Raw genomic sequence first — 15,224 nt, forward strand, 5'->3', positions numbered from 1 at the left:
TCAGGACTGATACTTCTGTATCTGTCCATCACCCTGCATGGTTCCCTCTCCCTGGCTGCCTTTCTTCCTGGTGGGTGTGGGAGGAGTGTGTGTGGGAGAGGAGGGAGAGAGGGTGTTCCAGTTCTCCTTTGCCGCAGGGTGTTGTGCAAAGAGGACTCACTCCCTGCCAGGCTGGAATTACTCTTGACGTAAAAGCTGGGGGAGTTGAAAAGAGAAGGCAGAGGCCCAGGTGAGCAGGCTGCATGACTGGCCTAAAGGAGCATCGGGGAGAAACCGAGAGCTTCAAGAAAGCAAATGATCCTCTAGTCTGCCAAACGAGACACAAGCAACTACCCCAGAGAGAGATTTTCATAAAGGAAGCCTTCTTCAACCGCCTGGCACCCACCAAAAGAAGAAAGGGCTAAGCAGCATCTATGCATAAGCCCTCCTGCCATCCCTCTTTCAGGAGTGCCTTTAAGCCACCCTTGTCATACTGGCGCACTCAGTTTTCAAATCTCAGTTTTAATCTCCATGCCCTCCAGGCGCAGAGGCACTATTCACCTCTCCCTCCCCTGCTTCCACAGCTCCTCAATTATATCCCTCCTGAGCAGCCACCATGTTGTGTGATAAGCCTTTGTTGCCGAACTGTGATCTCCTTAACGGCTGGGATGAGGTCTTTTTGGTCCATGCATCCTCAACACCTGTGCAGTGGATCCTCAGCACACGTGGCTCTGATTGCTGAAGGTAGTTCTTCCTGCCTCTGACCTTTTCCCCCAGCGGTGTGAGTGTATACCCTTCTCTTTCCCTTCCCTTTTCCATAGGCTGTTATCATTCAGTCCTTTCCTTGGTTCCAGGATGTCTTTCATTCTTCAGATATTATCACATGTCTACATAGGCACTTGCCTTGAAGCTGCTGGCACAGATTTGTGGCCCACTTTCATGTGCAGTAAGGGGCTCGCAGTCACCCCACTTCTTGCCAGTCATTCCTTTTCTGGTACTTGTCCTGCTCTTCCTCCGCCATTCCAGGAACTGAGCTTTTAAAGTGGAGCATCCCCCTACACAGTAAAAGGTGTCAGTCCTGTACCAGCCCTTTTCCATATTTGTTGAGCCCTCGCAATGTGCCAGGCACTCTGCTGGTTCATGATCCCGCGGAAGAGACAGCAACACCCTAGCCTGGTTCGTTGACTTATTGGACATCCTCTGGAAACATAAAGCAAGTTACTGATCTAGTTCTTACTCAGGCATAGCTTCCTTGAGGAACTGACGTTGCTGCCAGATGTTCAAAGTTAAGTAAAAGGCAGCTGAGGGGGAAATGGGTAACAAAAAAGCCAAGGGAACTCCATGTTTAAAGGACCGTGAAGCGTGGAGGATGGAAGGGACAGAATATTCGAGGATCATAGAGACGTTGCCAATATTTGAAGTGTAGAGTTGGAGGTGGTGGCCCAGATGAGGTGGAAGAAGTAGGCAGAGAGGGAATAAGACAGAGCCTTGATGTATGATAAGGCTGCTTTAGGCAGGAACCTTTTGGTTGAAAGTGATAAAAATCCACCTAAGAAAAAAGGGAAGCCTTTATCGGCTCTCAAGCTAAAAGTTCAGGGCTTTCAAGATCAAAGATGTCATTGAATTTTGACACCTCTTTCTCTGTCTCATCTTTGCTCTCCTTTGTGTTAGCTTCGTTCTTGGGCTGGCCTCTGTGAAAGGGCCTTCTGATCCGCCTTGTCACAGGGAACCCAAAGACTGGAGTAGAAAGGAACGAGGTGAGGAAGGCTAAGTGATAAGAACCACCCACCCTTCCACTGTTCACGACCTTCAAGGTCACCTATTCAGACTGTGCCCAGAAGTCCTCACCTTAGACCAGTTGGGACGGGATAGAAAGCTTGGCCTTTTAGGGAATTTATGGAGGGAGGTAGAGAGTGGGACAGGTGAGGGGGCCCTGTTTCCAGACTCCAAAGTTGTTTGTTTTCTTAAAATAGCAAACCCACAGCCCCCTGTCTCTTCCCCTAGGGGCATGTTCTCTGGGGCACCCTCGGCCTTCCCAGGAGGCAGGATCATTTGGGTTCGGTGAGAGAAAACAGATGGGCGGGACCCCAGAACCTCCGACTGGCGCCCCCTCAGGCTGGCCCGCGTCCCTCCGGACTGAGCGGGCCCCGGCCCATTCATTTGTCCGACCAGCGCAGTTTCTCCGCCTCTTCCCCAACAGCCTGCAGGCCCTGCCCCAACGTGGGGCTCCAGGACGCCGCCGCCCGAAGGACCGTCTGCTTTCGCTTCCCGAACACCTGGCGCCCGGGCAGGACCGGCCAAAGAGCGTCCCGCCCCGAGACCCCGCTTTCCCGAGGCCCGGCGCTTCCGCCTCCGGGCGGAGACTCCTCCCCTCGCCGTCCCGCTCGCACTCCCCGGAGCAGCGGCCAGAGAAGCCTCCGCCGTTCGGACCGGACCCGCGAGAAGCCGGTCCCTTCTCGCAGCCCACTCCCTGCGCCCCGCGGTCGCCGCGGCGTCGGGCCGAAGGCCCAGCCCCGAGCCGAGCGCGGGCGGCGCGGGCGCGGCTTCAGCACCGCGGACAGCACCCGCCGCGGCGCCGCCGGCCGGTCTCCGCGAGGCGGCGAGCTATGCCCGCAGCATGGCCTGGCGCCCCGGCTCCGCGGCGCTGCTCCTCGGCTTCGGCCTCCTCCAGCTGTGCTCAGGTAACGCCGGGGCGCCGCGCTCTGCCTCACCCGGCCAGGCTCCGAGGGGGGAGGAAGGGATTCCTGGAGGTGGGGGCGTCTGCTGGGAGTCAGGGGAGAGACCTTCGGGCCTGCAGGGAGCCCCGGGAGACTGAGCTGGGAGGAGTGGTGATGAAAGGAAGCGACAGAAGCCTGGGCAGGGGTGGGTGGGGAGGTGGGGCACACAAAGGAAGGAGGGAGGGAATCTCCCCAGGCTTTCTAGGTCGTCAGGAGGGCAGTCTCTGCGGCTGAAATGCCATTGACTTCTTGTGAAACATTGTGTCAAGACATCCACCTGGCTCGCCACCCTCCCTTGGCTCTCCATCATTTCCCTGGGCTCCTGATTCTATTGCCCATGCCCACCACCTTGGGCTCCTGGTTCTGGTCACTCCACAGAGGCAGGGAAGGAGGGGGAGAGAAGTGACTTTTCAACGGTCTCGCAGGGTGGGACAGGAGACTTGGAGGGGAACGAGCTCTGCCAGGCTGGGGCCCAGGGAGGACCTCTCCGAGGGGATGGCGTGTGTTTGTGCAGAGTTACAGAGGGACATGGAGCGTATGGAGAGCAGGTGCAAAGGGAATGTACAACCTAATGAGACTTCTACACCCGCATGTCATCTCCTGGGGTGTGGGATCCTGTATATTTGAAACTTGGGACTAAATATGCACCCTGACCCACAGCTTAGAAATTCCAACGGTTCTATTCCAACCCAGTACCTTCGAGGGTGGGGGTGGGGGGTCACAGCCAGTTACATGTGGAGGCACATCATGTGACTCGAGTGCATAGATGAACACTGACTGAGGGGAAGGGGTGTATGGTGGGACATGAATAACCTTCCCTGAATTGTAGGCATCTTTTAGGAGAAGCTCTGGAAACATGCATGTCTCTTGAAACCACACTCTGAGACCTTAGAGGAAGAGCAGGTCTCCACTAATCTCTACAGAGTGGTTTCTTGGGCCGGAGACATTGGTGTAGGGCTGTCTGGGCAGCTTGGGGCTCTCAGGGAAGGGTTTCTCTATGAGGGGCCTCCATAGGGAACCGAAGCATTTTGATGTATCCTTAGGGATGGAACATTGGGAAGCTACAGCCTCTTGTTTGGGCCTGGATTGACCCCCTTGCCTAGGGTGGGCTGGCCTTTTTTGCCTGCTTACTTACCTCTTGCCCCTCAATCCCCTGCCCAGGAGTCTGGGGTACGGATACAGAGGAGCGGCTGGTGGAGCATCTCCTGGATCCTTCCCGCTACAACAAGCTCATCCGCCCAGCCACCAATGGCTCTGAGCTGGTGACGGTCCAGCTTATGGTCTCACTGGCCCAGCTCATCAGTGTGGTGAGTGGAATCCCAAACTCTCCGCCCAGCTACCGAACTCAACACAGCCAGGATGTGTTCATATTAGTGCTGACTCCTCTGGAGTTCCCAAGGCCTGGGAGCTGGGGCGGGGCCTGGGGGCGGCTGTGGGGGGCCCACAGGTGGGGAGGCCTTTGCAGCAGCTTCTCTTCTGTCCTGCAGCACGAGCGGGAGCAGATCATGACCACCAATGTCTGGCTCACCCAGGTAGGTGCTCTTCCTGCCCACACCCCGGTCTTCTCTTTCATCCTTTTCTGCTTCTTCTTCTTTTCTTTTTAGGTGCTTCCCCCTCTTTTACTCCCCTGAAGAGAGGCAGAAAGGCATAAACTTTGGTGTCCTAAATAACTGCATCTGAACCTTGGTTCTTCCACTCACCAGCTCTATGACTTGAACATATTAAACTCTGCAAGATTCATTTTCTCATTTGTTTTTTTAAGGAGTATTATAATTACATTTTATTGTTAATTGGTGGTAATTCTTTTTTTTAAGATTTTATTTATTTATTTTTAGAGAGGGAAGGGAGGGAGAAAGAGAGACAGAGAGAGAGAGAGAGAGAGAGAGAAACCTCAACGTGCGGTTGCTGGGGGCCATGGCCTGCAACCCAGGCATGTGCCCTGACTGGGAATTGAACCTGCGATGCTTTGGTTTGCAGCCTGCGCTCAATCCACTGAGCTATGCCAGCCAGGGCTCATTTTCTCATTTGTAAAATGTAGATTCTAATGTCTTGGCTTAGCTGTGCAGTTTAAATGAGAGTATATTTTATAAGCCACATATGCTGGACAGAGTAGTCACTGTGGAAAGGTGATGGCTTGAAAAGCTTCCTCAAGCTAGATGGGCCCCTCTTGTCACTGTCCTTAACTGCGGGCCCCTCCCAAGGCAGAGGTCGGTGCTGCCTCCCTCTCTCCCTTTCCCAGGAATGGGAGGATTATCGCCTCACATGGAAGCCTGAGGAGTTTGACAACATGAAGAAAGTTCGACTCCCTTCCAAACACATCTGGCTCCCAGATGTGGTCCTGTACAACAAGTAGGTGACCTCGGAGCCATGGGAAGGCTAGGGGAGACCAAGGGAGTGCTCAGAGAAGGAAGAGGTCTTGGGGGAGGCAACTCAGCTCATGGTGGGTGCAGAGAGGAGTCTCTTCCTTGGCATAGATGCAGCCACTACCCAGACAGACAGACGCAGACCCGTGAGGTATAATGTGGACAGCCAGGGTAACTCGGCCCACTGTTGGCACCGCCCAGCCATTCAGGAGTCCCAGTGTTTGGAGCTGCTGTGGGATGTAAGCAAGGACTCACAGCCGCCAGTGCCTAAACTGATTTGAGGATAGGCTTTCCAGGATTGGACAACCCGGAGGTCTCACTTTCTCCTCCAGGTGCTATGCCCTCTCCTGAAATAATCCCTTTTACCTCCCAAACCGTTATTGGGACCATCTCCTGCTCCCACCTGCCTCTGTCCCACATCGTTGCTTGGGGTGCCTCACTCTGGCCTCCCTGGCTCCCCCAACTTCTCCACCCTTACATGAAGCAAACGGCTTCCACAGTGCAGGACAGGTAGCAGCCATACTGCCCCCCCCCCTTCATCTGCCTCTTCATCTCGAAGGGGCCTCACAGTTCTGAGCAGAACACCTCTTCTCCCCACAACCCCCCCCCATACGGTTCCTGCTCTACCTCCCTACACTCTGGGTGGTTACCCTCAGACCTGGGTTCCCCCTCCCATACCTCCCTTTGGCTTTCCTCTCCTCCTAGCCAGGGCTGGGTTGATGGGTGGGGGTGGAGAACGTTGGGGCCAGAGCTGACTGCTCATCCCTTGGCAGTGCTGACGGCATGTATGAGGTGTCCTTCTATTCCAACGCCGTGGTCTCCTACGACGGCAGCATCTTCTGGCTGCCGCCGGCCATCTACAAGAGCGCCTGCAAGATCGAAGTAAAGCACTTCCCGTTTGACCAGCAGAACTGTACCATGAAGTTCCGCTCGTGGACCTACGACCGCACGGAGATCGACCTGGTGCTCAAGAGTGATGTGGCCAGCCTGGACGACTTCACACCCAGTGGCGAGTGGGACATCGTGGCGCTGCCCGGCCGGCGCAACGAGAACCCGGAGGACTCCACTTACGTGGACATCACCTACGACTTCATCATCCGCCGCAAGCCGCTGTTCTACACCATCAACCTCATCATCCCCTGTGTGCTTATCACCTCCCTGGCCATCCTCGTCTTCTACCTGCCGTCCGACTGCGGCGAGAAGATGACGCTGTGCATCTCTGTGCTGCTGGCTCTCACCGTCTTCCTGCTGCTCATCTCCAAGATCGTGCCGCCCACGTCCCTCGACGTGCCGCTTGTTGGCAAGTACCTCATGTTCACCATGGTGCTCGTCACCTTCTCCATCGTCACCAGTGTGTGCGTGCTCAACGTGCACCACCGCTCGCCCACCACACACACCATGGCACCCTGGGTCAAGGTCGTCTTCCTGGAGAAGCTGCCCACGCTACTCTTCATGCAGCAGCCGCGCCGGCAATGCGCCCGCCAACGCCTGCGCCTTCGGAGGCGCCAGCGCGAGCGCGAGGGCCCCAGGACCCTCTTCTTCCGCGAAGCCCCTGGGGCCGACTCCTGCACGTGCTTTGTCAACCGCGCGTCGGTCCAGGGCTTGGCTGAGGCCTTTGGGGCAGAGCCTGCGCCGGCAGCTGTCCCGGGGCGCTTGGGGGGGCCGTGTGGCTGTGGCCTCCAGGAGGCGGTGGACGGTGTGCGCTTCATCGCGGACCACATGCGCAGCGAGGACGACGACCAAAGCGTGAGTGCAGCGCGCGGCCGTGGGACGTGAGATGCGGGGCTGCAGTGGAAAGCGGCCGCACGGTAGCGGCATGCACAGCGAAAAGGGCCGGATGAGGGAAACGTGCGTCTGCTTGCAGCCGTAGGCCTGGGCGCTGGTCGGTGTTCGCAGTCGGCTTCCAGGTGGTGGCGCTGCCTAAGTTGGAGTCCGTACAGGTTGACCTTGCGGCTCCCTGAGGACTAGTAGCCAGGGCGAAGATGCCCCATCTGGGGCATCATTAGTGTCAGGAGGACGGCCAGGAAAGGGAGAAGGCCCTTCTGCGTTTGCAGTTGGCCTGTGGCCGTGTCCCGAGAGTTCCCACCCACCCCTTGTATTCCCAAGTCCAAGTTGTTAATTTTCAGCTCTCAGCACAAACCACAGCTGAGTCCTTTGTGTGCCCCCCACCAGGGGGGTGAAACTAAGGGGAGTACAAAGGGTGTGTGTGTTGGGGGGTGGTTAAGAGTTTCCGAGAGCCCGCGGGTACAGGGGAGGACGGTGCCAGATCAACATACTCTTTCTGCTGTCATGGGGCCCTGGGGATGGCCTCGTGAAATATTTATGGAGGTGAGGGCAGGTGGAGGCTAGGGCTTCCGAGACCTGTCCCCCACACTGCTGCACAGCAGGCGTTTTCTGTGGCAGTTCTTCAGACGGGGACTCCCCTGATTTCTGCATCTGGGAACCAAGTCTAAAGAGTTGAGCGCCCCCACTTTGGGTTGTGGCTGGCCAGGCCCAGCCCCCAGCCCCTTCAGTCTCCAGTACCTGGCTAGCTCCTGGCTGCTGCCCAGCTGTTGCCATGGTGACCGGTGATGTTTCTGCTGGGTTGCTGCCATTTTGGTTCGTGGGTGAGGAAGGGTGAGCTCTCTGCCCTACTGTTTGGAGGGAGAAGGAGGAGGAGGACTTCAGAGCGTGGCGTTTGCGTGGGTCCTGATGGAGGAAGAGGGGCTGGCCAGGCTGGGGGGTTTGGGGTGAAAGCCTCAGAGCCAGCCGAGGCCGAGTGGGAGAGGCAGGGGTGGGGGTGGCGGTGCAGGGGCTCAGCTGTTCCTCTCCGCCTCCACCGCCTCTGCTGTAGTCCGCTCCTGCCCTGTGCGTCTTCTGAGCTGGTGCTGACGGTGCAGTGACCTACTTGGATGCTTCGGAGGCATCTCAGACTCAGCGTTCCCAAGCTGAGTGCTTAACACGTATCCCCACCTCCTCCTCATCCATCTTTTAGTAAATGGAATCAGCTCCTTCCGCGTGATGGTTTGGACTAAAAACCTTGAGTGATTTCCCCACGTTTAACTTTCTCTCTCACCTCCCTCACCGTCCAGATTCTCAGAAGTCTTGACCCGTGAGCACAACCCCCAATATTATCCTCAGCTTCCCTGTTCCTGCACCGTCTGCACGCTGCCCCTGGCTGTGGGCCTCCGTCAGCTCTCGCCCCGGCCGGAGCAGAGACGTGTGCTGGTGCCCTGGACTCAGCTCCTGTGCCTCTCCATCCAGACAGTGTCCCCCCCCGCCCACCCGCCCCCTTGTGCCTCCTCCCCCTTGCTCAGCTCACTGGCTTGTCTGATTGACCTTCCTAAGCAAGCTAAGCTCTTTCCTGCCTCAGGACGTTTGCACAGATTGGTCTCTCTGCTCAGAATGCCCTTTTTCCTTTTAAAAATTTATTAATAACTTTCGATATCCTGTTTACGTTGTAGACATTGTGACCCTTTATTCTAAGCATGACAGCGTGCCCCTCCTCAGAACAGGGACACTGCCTTGCATAAACCAGGTTCAATGACCAAATTCGGGAAATTCAGCATCAGTACAATATCTAAAGTCCAGATTCGGTTTTCCCAATTTTCCCGTGATGCCCTTGGTAGCATCGCCCTCATGTCAATCCATGGTCTTGGGACCATGCCAAATCCAGAGCATTTGGCTGCCCTGCCTCTTTAGTTCAGCCCGGAGCAGTTCCTCGGCTTGGTCTTCCCTGGTGTAAACCCTTTTGAAGGGTGCAGGCTGGCTGAAGGTGACTTCTCCTGCCACAGCTGGCTCCTCACATCCCCTCTCACTGCAGATGTCACCTCCTCCAAGAGGCCTTCCTAGGCCACACTGTAAATCACATCGTCCCCCCCACTTCTCTGTCTCAGCCCTCTGTTTCCTTATAGGCAGCCTGTGTACTTTTTAAATTTTTACTTATTTAGTGTCCATCACCTCCCTCAGTAGACTGCAAACCACAGGATGTATTTTTTTGTCCTGCTCTCTTTATATCCCCCGTGCCAGCATGGTGCCAGGGACACAGGAGGCACACATGTGACAGGAACAAGTCATTATTCAGCTGCTGACTAAATGAAGGTGCGCAGCCTCTTCCCCCAGCCCCCGGCTCGCAGGGCTGCAGGGGAGCGTGCGCACCAGGCCCAGAGCCAGGCTGGAGCGGAGCAGCTCTGAGGGGAGGCCAGCACTCCCCCTAGAACCTACAGAAGTCACTGTCTTTTTGACAGATTTGTTCACATCCGGGACCCAGTCTTCGCCCTCGGGGCCTGCATGCTCAGATGGTGCCCTGGGACGGGCTCCCCTGCGGTCACACAGGGAGCAGAGGGAGCCATCCATTCGCTAATTCAAGACCCATTTCCTGTCTCTCTGTGTTCCAGGTGCTGGAATGACAAAAGCGCATTTGATGAGTCCCTGTAGTTTAGGAGTGGGGGCGGGGGCAGACCTGCAAATTGAAGTGATGGCACAGCGCGTCTGCAGTGCTAAAGGAACCTGGAAGGGACAATGGTTCATTCTGATCAGGGGGATCAAGAAAGCCTTCCCAGAAGAGGTTACATTTGATTTGGGCTTGGAAGGATGTGTAGGAGTTCAGCAAGTATAGAAAGGGAGGACCAGAATTCTAGACAGAAAGGGAACCCAAAAGCACAGAGACCCGAGAGGACCTGTGGGGTTTGGTAAATCCAGGTTCCAGCACGGAAGAGGGTGGGGGTAGGCGCACATTGTCACAGCAGGGTCTTGATTCCAGATCTGGGAGTTCGGAGAGGTCCTGGAGGCAGTGGGGCCACTGGAGGCTTTTAAGCAGGCAGGACTGAAACCATGCTTCAGAAGGGTCACTCTAGGGTCATGGAGGGAGAGAGTGATGTGTCTGCGTAAGGTGTAAGGTGGGGTGCTTATCACCACCCCACTCCTATCCCACATCATGTGACTGATACACCTGGGCATCATTTGTCTCCTGTCCAGGTGAGTGAGGACTGGAAGTATGTTGCCATGGTGATCGACCGCCTGTTCCTTTGGATCTTTGTCTTCGTCTGTGTCTTTGGCACCATCGGAATGTTCCTACAACCTCTCTTCCAAAACTACACCACTGCCACCTTCCTCCATGCAGACCACTCGGCTCCCAGCTCCAAGTGAGGCCCCCCGGCTCCGTGCTCCTTCACCCCTTTGTCCTCTGTTGTTCAGTAGCTTCGGGTGGAGGTGGATGAGCGACCAGGAAAGCGTTGCTGCCCACAAAGATCCATTCCTTCACATCGCCTGGAGCCCCTGCCCCCGCACTGCAGCCCACACTCAGCCAGCTCCAGCTGGGGGCGGCGCCGGCCGCTCTCCTCCTCTTGCACCAGCCCAGGCGAGAGTGCTGCTGGTCGAGGACAGAAGCGGAGAAGAAGAGGACGGAGACGTCGGAGACTTCCAGCCTGAGGACAGTACCAAGGGGAAGGGGCCTAAAAGGGACAGAATCATCTGTTGCCTCCAAATCATGGGAAGGGATGTGGGGAGGAGGAACAGGGGCTCTGACCCTGTGATAGGCTGGCTGGACATGAGGCAGCTCAGAAGGGAGGAGCAAGAGCGGCCTGGACGTGACCTGACACCTGCCCCCGCCCCAGTGGACAGCAGCTGGGCAGAGGGTCCTGCCCAGAGGGTCAGCCTCCTGGGGGGAAGCTTCCAGCCCATCCCCACAGCCCCTTGCTCCTGAGGGGTCCAGAGCCCAGCCCCAGTTCCCCTTCTCCAGTGACGAATTCTCACACCCCCTGGGCTTTTCTTCCTTTCCTGCCCGGCCCAGGTGTGGTGGACAAGGCTGGGTACTGGGGAGCCTCTGAGTTTTGAGTCTTTGCATGACCTGCTTGGAGCCTGAGGTCATGTCCACAGGCTGTTTTTCATCCCAGCTGAACTGACCGGTTGTTTGTAGTAAACGAAGGGAAGATGTTCACCGTAAGCAGACCCAGCCTTTTTGCCCGAAGCGGGGCTGGCTGCAGAGGAGTGGCCACATCAGCGCTGCTCCTGCTCCGCCCTCTTCAGGGCTCCATTTTTTCTGCTTGTGCCCACCCGCTGCCACCCCCCCCAACCCAAACCTGAGCAAGGGTGCAGTGGGACGGGGCTGCTGCTGTCAGCAGCACCCCTGAAAGCATCCCGTCCTGCGAGTCCCTGGAGGCCGTATTCTAACACTGCTCCCAGGGGACAGCTGGAGGCCACCTGGCCTGTTAGCATAGGAAAGAGACCTGTTATGAGATCTTCTGTCCCTGCCCCTGCCACATGACGGCCTCTGATTTATGGTCCCAGCCTGTGGTCAGTGCTGGGCCAGCAGGTGGCCGGTCACAGAGGGGTCACTATGCCAAGTGCACCGAGGGGCACTGCCATGCACAGACCGTGCTCTTCTCATGCCCAGCTGGGCCCCTGCTTCTCCAGGCACAGCACCGTTTGGCGTGGGGGCAGGTGCCAGTGGGTGAGGGGACACACGTGGCACATGCGAGCACCGGGATCATGTTCTGGACTCTAGTCCCAGCTGGGCCGCTTCCTCAGCCACCTGAGGGGAGTCTGCCCTGCTGGTTCTCAGCTTCCTCACCTGTCAGATGCGGACAGTGGTGCCCCTTTATGGGCTTGCTCTAAGGATGAAGCGGCGTTTATGAAAAAGCCCAGTGCTTTCCCCGGCCGGGGGGATGCCCTGTGAATGTGAGGCAGTCGCAGCCAGTGGGAACAGGGTCCCCTGTCATGTCCGCCTCCCCTCAGACCCTCACTTACCCTGCCTCTTCCTCGTTCAAACCAAGTCCCCCAGAACAGGGCCTGGGCTGGGGGAAACTGAGAGCTGGAGGGAATGCTTGTGAGTCTGGTGGGCGGGGCTCTCCCAGCGTCTTCAGCTCTTCAGCGGAGTCTCATTCCACTCCTGGGTTGAGAGCTCTGGCACTGGCCTTGACCTCCCTTCTCGGTCAGCTCCTCCCCATGCAGGTGTGCGCTCAGAGCCCTCTGCTGACCTAATCCTGCCGGTGTCATGTGCCTTGTCCCCAGTGCTGCTACCCACCTGCCAACATGGGCTTCTGCACATCTCTTGTGAGGGGTAGTGTCTTGGCTCCATGGACACTCCCTTCTAGAACAGCAGATTGATTTTATTGTATTGTTTTCTATTTCCGTTTAACCCCCCCATAGCCCCTTTCCCCTGCAATCACCCCACTATTGACCATGGCTATGAGTCCTTTTTCCTTTTTGTTCAAACAAAATAGAACAGCAAATTTCCAGTTGCCCGCATTGTGCTGGGACCTGCCTCAAACTCACAGCCCTGAAGAAACAGCCTGGAACCTGAAACAGCAACGGGAAAGGAACCTTCCCTCTGAAGGGTGGGGTGCCGGCCTGGGGCCCATGGGGCCAGCTCTCCCAGGCTCCTGGCCCCATCGGCTGCTGCTGTCACCTGTACATGCTTTCAGTACTTCCCAAGTGGCTGTTGTCCAAGGCAGTCAGCAGAGGGCTCCGGGGACTTAGAGAGCAGCTTCTCCAAATCCTCTCTGACACCACGAAACTGGGGCCTGGAGGGCGTTTGCTGCCTGACCTTGCGCTCCCTCCAGCACCTAGCTCAGAACTTGATCCTCCTCTTCTGTAAACAGAGGTGGCGGAGCAGGCTGAGGGCTGCAGCAAGGAAGAGAGGTCGGTGTACTTGAGGGGTTAACTGGGCGGGGTCCGTGGGGCAGCGCCATCCCCTCCACCTCCAGCTGCAGCCCTTCAGGGGCCCTCCCCGCAGCGGGGAGGGCAGAGGTGCAGGGAGGAGGATGCCGCTGCACGGGCCAGGTGTTACTCGTCAGTCCCGGGTTTGGAGAACCAGTCTCTTGTTCCCAGGTCCTCTGTCTTCTTCCCTGGGTGTTGTTTGGGCGGCACCTTGCCCCTTCTGCAGCCCAGCCGTCTCTGGAGGGAACCGGTAGCCGGCTCAGCGCTGGGCAAGGCCGGGGGCCCCAGACCTGCAGAGGGCGGGAGATTATGGGTTGTAACCTGAGTGAGGTGGGCTAGAGGGGGGCAGTGAGGAGAGACTTTGGGATGGTCTCCGTCGGAAACGGAAGACCACAGGTGCTCTGTAGCCATTTTTGTCTGAAAAGAGGCTCTGCGCAGACTCCCTGCTTCGGCCGGCTGGCACTGCCGCAGGAGGAAGGCAGTTTCCTGGCAGCGAGGGGGCTAATGCTGGGACAGCTGGTACCGAGTTATTGCAAATTTAAAAGCAAACAAGACAGGGGCAGCCCCCGGCTGGCACTTCCTGCAGAGGAAGGCCGCCTGCGGAGGGAGGGAGGGCGGCAGGCTCCCGGGAAGGAGGCGGGGAATGCTCTGCGGAGACTTCGGAGCTCAGACTCTCGTCCTGTCTCCTCCCACTTCCGGCGTGGCTGCTGTTCGCTAGGAGCCTGCTCCCTGCCACGTGCTCCAGCTGCACCGCCTCTGTCCCTCACCACGACCCCCGCAGGGAAGGGGCCCTGTTGACAGAAGAGAGAACCGGGCTCAGAGAGACCAAGCTACATCTGGCGAGCAGTGCTGGGCCTGAAACCCAAGGCTCCTGATCGCAGAGTCCGGCTGCCCTCTGAGGCAGGTAACAGGAAAGTCAGGGCATCGGTCTGCTCTGAATTTGTTCCCAAGCCAGAGCGGCCCCGGACTCAGCTGCCACTCTCCACTTAACAGCTGGGCTGGTGTCACAGCGTCCCTCACAGCCCACTGGTGCTGACCAGCCTCCCACTCACCCAGCCAGACTAGACAGAGGACCTTTAGAGATGGGTCCCACCAGGTCCCAGCGGTGGGTGTGAGAGCCTCGTGGTTGCTAAGGGACCATAGAGCTAGGAATCTTAGGACGCTTCACTCGCTGGCCTGCAGTGCCCCCTTCTCCCCGACACTGGCCTTGGTTGGCCTCTCTTGTCTGTCTTCCTGGAATATTTGCACTGTTCAGCCTGCTCCAGGCCAGATGCATTAGGAACTCAAGATTCTCATAAAGACAAGTTTCCAAAGATGTTTTGTCTCTTATATTGGGAGGGGGCAGGATCCTCAGGGACCGGCTACATGGGAAAAAAGGGAGAGCTCAGGGAAAGCTGCACACATGCAGTTTTCTAAAGAAAACTAAAGCAAAGGTCAGTGGTAACAGTTCCATTATCGTGATGTGTTGCCTTACAAGTCTGTCCATCAGATGGAAATGAAATGCCTGGGCCTGTACTAGACAGAGCCCAGGAAAAGCTCCAGGGGAGGACCCCAGAGGACAGGGTAGAGATGAGGATCAGTCTCCTGGAGGCAGGGATGGCTGGGGGGCCGCCTCTCCCTGCACTCTGGGAAGTCAAGGCTGTCGTCTGTATGGGGGCCAGAACTGCTCCCTGGACACTGGCGTGATCTGGTCCCAACTCCTCAAGCTGGTATCAGTGGGCCCCCAGATGAAATGCAGGGTCACCAGCAATAGAAGAAAACCCTGAGGTCCTGCAGGGCAGTCTGCTCTCCTGTCCAGTTGGAGGTGCATGGTGGGGAGGATGGCCTTGCTCCCTCCGCAGGCGCGCCTGGCACTCACCTCAGGTACGAAGGAAACTGCCCTCGTTCTGGAATACTCGGGCGCTACATTTCCCTCCAGGTGGAACCGGGAGCTGCCCAAGAACCAGACGGGTGCCCAGGGTCCCAGGGCACCCCAGCAGGCAGACACATTGTCCTTCCCTGTCCGGCTCACCCAGCACCCCTGTGATACCCAGAGTCCTTCTGCACCCCCAAGCATGTCACTGGCCCTCCTGCCCCGCTGCTGTCTGTATGATGCATGAGGAAGCAGGCTTTATTGTGACTTAGGCCCACCCCCCTGTCCTCTGGCATATCATTTTTAAAAGGTCAAGGACGAGCCTTGTAGAAATTCCCAACTAAATGACAATGTGGAAAGCTGTGCATTCTCTTTGAAATTCAAGATGAAAAAATATTCTGGATGCCATCTATGAAGTAAAAGGCAAATGGCCCATCTCCTGAGAATGCAGATGAGCCAGCCGGGGTTCAGACTGCAACTTGACTCCAAACAGGCACAGCCTGCAGGCAAGGCACCGTGAGCGGGTGGGTGGGGGCGGGGGCGGAGAACCACCACCAGCAAGGGGAGGGGAATTCCATGTGTGATTGGTGATACGGTTCCTCCCCTGGGCCTTGAAATCTTGCCTGTGAAGTCTCTGGGAACCAGGCATTTACGGGTGGGCTCTGATGGGGTTGG

At 57.2% G+C, this 15,224-nt stretch overlaps 1 protein-coding gene across 1 annotated transcript; it reads left to right on the top strand.

Moving 5' to 3' along the window:
• Nucleotides 1–698: 698 nt before the first annotated feature.
• On the top strand, nt 699–14,977 carry CHRNB2 (cholinergic receptor nicotinic beta 2 subunit). Its single transcript, XM_028502875.2, has 6 exons — nt 699–2,660; nt 3,858–4,003; nt 4,184–4,228; nt 4,936–5,045; nt 5,833–6,805; nt 10,016–14,977. The coding sequence occupies exons 1-6, from the start codon at nt 2,597–2,599 to the stop codon at nt 10,184–10,186; spliced, it is 1,509 nt and encodes a 502-aa protein (XP_028358676.1). The 5' UTR covers nt 699–2,596; the 3' UTR covers nt 10,187–14,977.
• Nucleotides 14,978–15,224: the final 247 nt, after the last annotated feature.

Source organism: Phyllostomus discolor, chromosome 14 (assembly GCF_004126475.2).
Source record: "Phyllostomus discolor isolate MPI-MPIP mPhyDis1 chromosome 14, mPhyDis1.pri.v3, whole genome shotgun sequence".
NCBI lineage: Eukaryota > Metazoa > Chordata > Mammalia > Chiroptera > Phyllostomidae > Phyllostomus > Phyllostomus discolor.

Coding starts and splice junctions, on each gene's coding strand:
- CHRNB2 (XM_028502875.2), top strand. CDS start 2,597: ATGGCCTGGCGCCCCGGCTCCGCGGCGCTGCTCCTCGGCTTCGGCCTC. Junction 2,661..3,857: donor CCTCCTCCAGCTGTGCTCAG/GTAACGCCGGGG, acceptor TCCCCTGCCCAG/GAGTCTGGGGTACGGATACA. Junction 4,004..4,183: donor TGGCCCAGCTCATCAGTGTG/GTGAGTGGAATC, acceptor TCTGTCCTGCAG/CACGAGCGGGAGCAGATCAT.